The sequence below is a fragment of the Zonotrichia leucophrys genome, chromosome 5, assembly GCF_028769735.1.
Source record: "Zonotrichia leucophrys gambelii isolate GWCS_2022_RI chromosome 5, RI_Zleu_2.0, whole genome shotgun sequence".
Lineage (NCBI taxonomy): Eukaryota > Metazoa > Chordata > Aves > Passeriformes > Passerellidae > Zonotrichia > Zonotrichia leucophrys.
The window spans coordinates 28572053-28580307 of NC_088175.1; the positions used below are offsets into that span (position 1 = coordinate 28572053).

Genomic DNA, 8255 nt, shown 5'->3' on the forward strand with positions numbered 1-8255 from the left:
ACTGTCCAGATAAAAATAAAATAATTAAGATATCTATAGAAAACAAGCACTACTGTAGTTCCCAGCACACATACAGCATGGTAGGAGTAGGATAATTTGCAACCTGTGCAGAAAAGTGTTTGATAGTGTGAAAAGTTGCCACTACCTACTATTTTATAAGTTCCTTAGTACGTGTTTGCCTGGGAAACTGCTTTTCCTATTGAATACAAATGTCTCCCTCTACCAGACACCTAGGCTTCCATGAAACTTTGGTGGAGGCACATTCCATATTTTAGGAGCTTTTAAATGCTCTCCACACTCATGCAGAGCTGTCCCTCCTCCATCTACATACTCTCTATGCATTGTCTTTGGGAACTTCTACACCTGCTCACTCCTCAGCTTTATTCCTCTCATATTCCACTGAGACATAAAAGTTTAACAAAATAATAACGTTACTATGTTGAAAGTGTGTTCCCTTCTAATCCCAATTTAGCTCTTCTAGAAATACTTCTGACTCAAGGCCAGTTCCACCAGAAAGAAAAAGTTACCCAATGTGTTGGGCCACAGAGGATTTGTGGCAAATAAGACACTTCAGCAATCCCTACATCCCCACACAAGAGAACAATCTGTGTTAAGTCACACGCAAATAATACCTAAGAAAAGACAAGTCTCAAGTGACAGAAACCAGCAAATGCAATCTCCATCACCCAAACCTGACTCTTCCCATAAGAGGGAAGAAAGGAGGGAGGTGCACATGTATGGGCAGGTATACAGGGAGAAAGTAAAGAAAAGGTGAATATATAGTTTTTATGCTCTGTAGAAAGAAACTATGATTCATCAGACACAAACTACGTACATATTATGCAACATAAGTTACAAGTCTGAGAATTATAGGAAACTTCAGGTCTGTAGCATTTGTTCTGTGCAGTAGATTGGCAAATGCAGGTTAATTAAAGTGCTCTCAATTTATGGTGAATTTATTGTGCATGTTCATCAACTCTACAACTGAAGTGGAAGCCACATTCTTAAAATAATATAGAGCATAGACAATGATCATATCTGGAACATCTGGACATATGGTTTCATGTTCAAATACCTTAGCAAGGCTTCACATGTGGATTTTCTGGAAATTGAAGATCCACAGAGAATTTGTAATTTTTCAGTCCATGGTGCCAGAAACAGTAAGTTCAACATCTTTAATGTGGAAATAGCTTCACTTTCACCTTATTTTGCAGCTTCTGTTTGGGACTGTATGACTGACAATGATTTTAGGAGTGTATGAATGACAATTTGAAAAGTAAAAGTTTGTGTCACCCAGCTAAGAACTACACAATGCCATTCTACAGTTATTTTACAGAAAGGAACCACATTTAAAAGTATTTAATTAGTCAAGTACTTCAGTGCTCATTACAGGATCAGGGTCAAACCTGTAGAAACTTTCAAAACCAGAGATGCAGTAAGAGAAATCTACTCATTTTAGACCTAGAATAGTTTGAAGGGGGCCAGAGCATACCCTTGCCAAAGGTAAATCTAGTCCAAACAGTATCTGCACAGCTCATGAAACACACTTGAGCTCCTGTGTGCTAACAGAAGCACTTCAAAATCATACCAGTCAGTACTGAAAAACTGCAGTTTTTAAGTGCATTAACCTTGCTGATCGTGGACAAAGCTCAATACCACAGCACCCCTTTATCTCCTATATACCAGGTCCACCTGCTAAAAGAACCTTCATGGCAAGTGGGCAATACTTCTAAATCATGACATAAAAGATTAGTCTTATTGCTTGTATCTACTTCAGAAGTTGCATGAATCACAGAAAACAGGACTGAATGGTATTTCAAGAAGCTGATCACTTAGTTGGCCTTGGCCAAAGGCAAAAGGCCAGGCTCTGTCAGAATTATTCCCAGAAGAAAAGTCTCTAGTTTGCTCTTAGAAAAACACTGCTGAGGTAGATTTCATACCTTCCTCAGGCAGCCTATTTCAGTTTTTCATTCCCCTTGCCGTTAGGCAGATTAGCCTATTATAATAGCAAGCCTGAGGGTGCAGTTTGACATTACATATAATCGCACTCCCCTTGCCATTTGCTCCTGCTACTTTCCCCTCCATCAGATTCAGCGGCCATCCATGCACAGGGTAAACTAAAGAAGCTGACCTGACAGAAAAGCAGCAGACAGACAAACAACCTTTCCCTACCTATTCTGTCCCCCTGATCAGATGCTTCCATCATACCAGTTTCAGGCTTTAAATTAAGAAAGTGCCACAGTGCAAACAATGAAGAGGAGAAATAAGTGAATGAGTTGCAGGATGAAGAGAAAGTGCAAGATCAAACAGCATCCTAAAAATCTTTCTTCCTACAATTTGAGACCATTTCTTCATCCTATTCCCACTAGACAAAAAAAAAAAAGAGTTTACAACTTCACATAATAATAATTAAAACCACCTTTATGCAGCTCAGGACTTGCATTTCTACTCAGCTGTTCTTTCTGCAGACTAAATGGACCCCTTTCTTTCACCATTTCATTTTTCTAGGCATCTGATCATTATTCATGCCCTCTTCTGAATTTTCTCAGTTTGGGCAAATCTTTCTCAAAGTACAGTGCCCAAAACTGAGCACAGCACTCTATTTGAGGCCCCAACAGCACCAAGCAGGTTTACTTCAGACTTTGTCATGTCTGATCATACTTATGTTGTGATAAATATACATTTATATATACATTTGGATCCTATTTTACATGACTATGGGCTAGTCTCCATGGTGTATTTGTAGAGTCAACCATTTTTATTCACATGCTTTAGGTTGCACTTGTCCTTCTCAAAACACATGACATTTTTCCCCATGTAATGTATCTTAATTAACTTGAATTTCAACTCCTATCTCCTGACATTATTGCTGCCTGATCCTATCTTTCCTGAGAAATTTTATAATTTCTCAGACTTTAATTAAAACATGATGTAGTAACTGAACCTAATATCCCTCCTCACACAGAATTCTGTTTGATACAAACAAATAAAAATCAGAGCATTCCTCCTTAAAACATACTTGATACACAATCCCCTTATTCAGAAGTAAAACTCCACAGCTTTTGCTAAAGTCACCTCATTCCCATTTTAGGCTCATGTTCCTTCAGATTTATGTAAAAACTAAATGCCAGATGCATTTCCAATACTTTCTAGCACCCTCAGAAATTTAGGATCTTGGAGCAGCTATTTACTTTTGCATTATCTGGTAGGAGGAAAAAAAAAAAGCCAAGAGAAAATTACAGTACTTCCCAGAAGTTATCTTGAACATGCAGTTTAAAGTATGAAAAAAAAAAAAAAAGTGGGAGGCTCTGATAAAGATACTCATGTTTATAAAAGATAGCAGGCATGAAAAATGACAGTCAGATAAACAAACAGGAAAACATATCCACCAAACCTAAGGATGGAAGACTATTACACAGACCAAGTAAAGCTGAGTTTTAAGAAGTCAAATTGCAGGAGATGCTTGGCAAATGTGAGGGAATCAGTTGGTTGCATACCACTACACAGTAATTTTAATTTCCACGCATGGACAGTCACACATTTCTCAAACTGTTAAAAACACCATCTAGTATGTAAAGTGTTGCAAAGACCCAATAGAATCATTCAACTCCATCCAGAAGCAAGTTTTAACCAATTTCAACCCACTTTGCCATGTTTTATATGTTAAGCTTTCCTCTTCCCTTGTGTCATTCTACAGGTAGTTTTTTTATGCTTGTCACACTACATCTTCTCCTGCGTGTTTACCTTCTCTTTCCAATTATTTCAATTTTTAAAAATTCTTGTCCTTATGTCAGTCCCTTCTTCTAGCACCCCTGTTCCAAAACATTAATCTCTGCCCTTCCTCCCCTCTATAAAGTGACAATGTTGAGGTGTCACACAGGCACAGAAAGAACCTCTAGCCTGGCCTCCAATTCAATCTGTGGACCTCAACTTTTTTACTTTGAAACATGGTTATGAACAAAAATAAATACTATTAAACATGTACTTTCCAATACAAAATTTCAAGAAGTTAAGATACTAAAAAGTTTCAAACATGCTTTTGGAGGGCCTGCTGAGGCTTGTCCCCACCAAAGTTCTCTCAAAAATCCTAATAGGAAAATTATCTGTCACTGCAATAACAAACCTTGTTTAAGCAGTTTCAATTGTTTACTGAAACAGTAATCATTACCATTACAGACTTGCTTCTGGGAGACACATTAAAAAAAAAAAAAAAAAAACCAACAAAAAAACCCCAAACAAGTGGGACACGTACCCAAGGAAAGTATTCCAGCCAAGTGATGAGAACAGCACTAACTTGGATGCAGGCTAGTATTTCAATGGCATTGGTACAGCCACTATGAATGCACTGTACCAGCTGTACTTCAAACAGCTCTAACAAGGTTTATGTTGTTAACAAGTCAATCAGCCAAAGGAGACTCTCTAGGTTAAGAATATACAGATTACTTAAGACTGAACAACTGAAAAGACTGCTTGCACTCTCCCTTTTCATGCACTCCAACATAGCTGTTGAATCTCTCAGCTGTTATACACGCAGTTAGAAGCATCCAACAGCTCATCCTTACTTCTCTGTGCTGACTATTTGGAGGGATGAGAGACCCTCATGCCACCAATTCTAAGGTTTTACCTGTATTTGGAAGTCTTTAGAAGCAAGTATTCTACAAAACTTCAGAGTAGAGGCTGCTCACACCCCTCCTTTCCTCATTGCTTTTCTTCCTGCTGTTGCTACTTCTCAGAGCTTCAGGATCAAGTATGGCCTTTATTAAGAGGAGTGCTTTGAGTATAATTTTAATGAGGCTTAGTCTTATAATGGTGTGCAATTTTACAGCATATCCAGAAATATTTTGACTTTTAATTTCTTGTTTTTGTCTGAAGCACAAAGCACCTGCATGTTTTTGCTATGGCCCATAAATCATTCTAGATATTATGGTCATCATGGATAGCATGAAACTTTTTAAAAAGAAAGTTAGCATAATTAGAGCTCTTCATTTTCTCAGGGCATCAGTAGAAGGTCAGACTTAAGGTCATCTGTTCTTGTTTGTCCCAAAGTTGTGTACTGCTAGCACATGTAATTTATTTTTTTTAGGAGAGTAGAACTCCAGCACCATGTAAATACTACATATGGAGGAAAACCTTACCCTCTTTGAACATTCTGAAGCTCTATGAAAAGCTAGGAAATAGAAAACTGAACATTGCTTGAAAGCCTTCCTTTTACATATACTTTTTAGATATCCACTAGATGTGAACTCTGCCTTCATTCTTTCACTGCAACTACCTTGATTCAGGCAGTTTGAACAAAATTAATTCTTAAAAGTCCATTTCAGCCCTGGACTGCTTATGCTTATGCCTAAAGAATGGATGTCAATACAGGTAAGTGCATTGAAGATATGGCAAGACCTAAAGTATATCCTGAGGCCTTCTTGAGCAAGAAGAACAGAAAATACTAGTGGTGTTTCCATCACTTATTATGGAAAATAATTTGAAAAAAAAAAAAAAAGCAGACACACTTGAGTTCTCTGTAGCACTTAATAAGTAAAAATGCATCACTCTACTTTCTACGGGAGAAGGACCAGTACAAACCAGTATAACAACTGGGACAATCGGGAACTTCAGAATGGGTGAATCCCCATTCCCTTTCCAATACACACTCATGTTTATATACATATATATGTGTGTATGTATGTATGTATACACACATATATTCACAAGCTAAATGGATGCATTTCTCAGAAGCAGGATGTGCATAAAGATAAAAGAATCCCTAACTGTAACACTAAGATCCTTCACGGACACTGACTTAGAAATCACTGGAAATATGCTTGAAGTTTCTTCAGGTAAGAATGTTAAATTTAGGAAGGTTTCACTGTATCAGCTTCCACTCCATGTTTATACAGGGTTTCTATTCTGCCCTTGCTTAAAAGTAACCAGTCACAAAAACTTTTTATTGAATGCTCTCTGAAGTTATTACTGATACCATTGTGTGATACACTTCACCTCTGCCCAGAGACCACGGCAAGGCAGTACACTGCTCAGCCATGCCCTCATCACATTCCTCAGTAGCCCTGTCGCTGCTCACAAGGTAGACAGGCAAAACCGAGGCCCTCAGTTAATAACCAGGTCAGCAACCCCCTGGCAAGCGAGACCACTCTGCACAGAGCTGCCAAGGACCTGTGCGATTCCCCCGAGGGCAGCTGCCCCACACGACGGGGATCGGGCCTTTCCCGCTGCTGCCCGGCCCCTGTGGGCAGCCCCGGCCGCGGGAGAGCAGGGCAGGGAGGGCGGCTCCCTGCAGCCCGCCGTCCCGGGGGGCGAGGGGCGGCCGGGACAGAACGCCCCCCGACCGCGGCCTGCAATGGACACCGCGCTCGGCGGCCCTGCCCTGCCCGGGGCGGCGCGATACAAGCGGTCCCTCCGGGGCCGGCAGCTCCCTCCCCGCCGCTCGAAGGTCTCTGTCCCCTCGCAGAGGAGCGCGGGGTCCGAGGGCTTGGCGGGAGAAGAGCGCCGCGACCCCTGAGCGGCCGAGCCCCCGGGGCGCCGCGGGCGGGATCGGCCCGCGATTCCCCGGCCTGTCGCTAAGAGCCGCCCGAGGAGACCGCGGCCTGCAGCGCCCGGCCAGGCCCCGGCCTCAAGTTGCCTCCTTCCCCTGCCGCCCCTCGGAGCCCGGAGGCGGGGAAGCAGGAAGAGGCACCTGCACCAAGCGCTGCTGGGGTGGGGGGAGGCGGTCAGTCGGCCGCCGAGCCCTGCAGCCCCTCCCTGGCTGGGGGTGCAGAGCTTTTCCCCGTCCTCGGTGTCGCAGCTGATGTCAAGCCCTCGCCTCCCTCCTACCTGACAGCATCCCCCACCCCTATGGCTCCCTCAGCCCCAGGCAGGCTACAGAGGGGACCTTAAGCCAAAAACCATCACCACAAATATATCCCCCTCTTTCACAAACGCGCCCAGCGAGGGGAGGGAGGAGGAACAAAACAAAACCCGATTCCCCTCCCCCAAAAGAAGATGGGGTGGGGGTGGCCCCAAAGTGACCAGTCCTCCGATTAAACCGATCCTGTTCCCGCCCGATGCCGAGCGGTACTGCAGCCCCCCCGGCCAAACTCGGGGCCGCCGCCCGCCCCTGGCAGCGATTGCTGACCACCGGCCCGGGGCACGACGCTGACAAATGTCACTCTGTGCCCACAATGAGCGCCGAGGGGATGCTTCTTCTCCCCCGTCGTCATCCCCCCAAAATAAGAAAATCCTCTTTTAAGAGGAAAGACATGCGAGCCATCAAATAAAAGGGCACCCCTAGCTCCCACCCCCAGCGCCCGGGAAACACTCTCGTAAAAACTTTGACCAGGGTTCCCCCCCCGATAATAGTAGAATTTAAAACCTGTCAACCATTTTAGATCTCTACTTGAGAAAACATCATTCCCGGGCACCGGTGGATTTGGCAAACGGCTCTGAGCAGCGCTGCCGCGGCTTCCCTCCCCCGGGCCGCAGGGGAGGCGGCCGGGGAAGAAGATGCTTCCTGGGGAGGGGGTGGCGGGAGGGGGCGAGGGACGGGAGCGTTCGCTTTACCTGAGACCAGCCACTGGCCTCCATTGTTGGAGAATTCAATGGCATTGACACAGCCGAAGTGGCCCAGGAGGTCCTTCTTGTAGAGGTTCCTGCAGCCCCGCAGGCGTCTTCGCTGGAAGTCGTGGGTGAGCAGGGGGTCCCCCTCCAAGCCCCGCTGGGACAGGAACCCCACCACCGACCGCATGCTGCCCCCCCGGCTGCCTCTCCTCCTCATGCTGCCGCCTGCGCCGCTCCCCGCCGCTCCTTCCCCCGCCGCCCCTTCCCCCGCCGCCGCCTCCCCTCCCCCGCTTCCCCCCTTGTTATGGTTATGATGATTTTTCTTTAGCCAGCCATGGCAGAGAGGTGTTAGACACTCCGCCGCTTCCTGATCCCGCTGGCTCCTCCCCGCTTCCCTCAGCAGCTGATCCTCAGCTGCAGCCCGCGCCTCCCGGCCCGGCTCTAGCGTGGCGCCGCCGCCGGTTAACTCGCTGCTGGAGCGGCGCGGGGGACAGACACCCTCGCTCCTGCGGGGGGACGGTAACGTTCGCCACTCCGGGGACGGACGGACACGTTCGCCACTCCAAGGACCTCCCGGGGCAAGGACACATTCGCCGCTGCGGGAACTTCCAGGGGGCCGGACACACTCGCCGCTCCGGGGACCTTTTCGGGGAAGGACCTGTTCGCCACTCGGAGGAGCTGCCGGGGAACGGGTGCGCCCGTCTCTCGGA

General features: G+C 45.7%; 1 protein-coding gene across 1 annotated transcript in view; it reads right to left on the reverse strand.

Annotated features, from left to right (window-relative positions):
• Positions 1-7773, reverse strand: part of DCAF5 (DDB1 and CUL4 associated factor 5) — a 66904-nt gene extending 59131 nt beyond the window's left edge. The window contains exon 1 of the mRNA XM_064714355.1: positions 7549-7773. Within this exon, the coding sequence (XP_064570425.1) occupies positions 7549-7762 (214 nt within the window). The 5' untranslated portion in view covers positions 7763-7773. The remainder of the gene's footprint in view (positions 1-7548) is intronic.
• Positions 7774-8255: the final 482 nt, after the last annotated feature.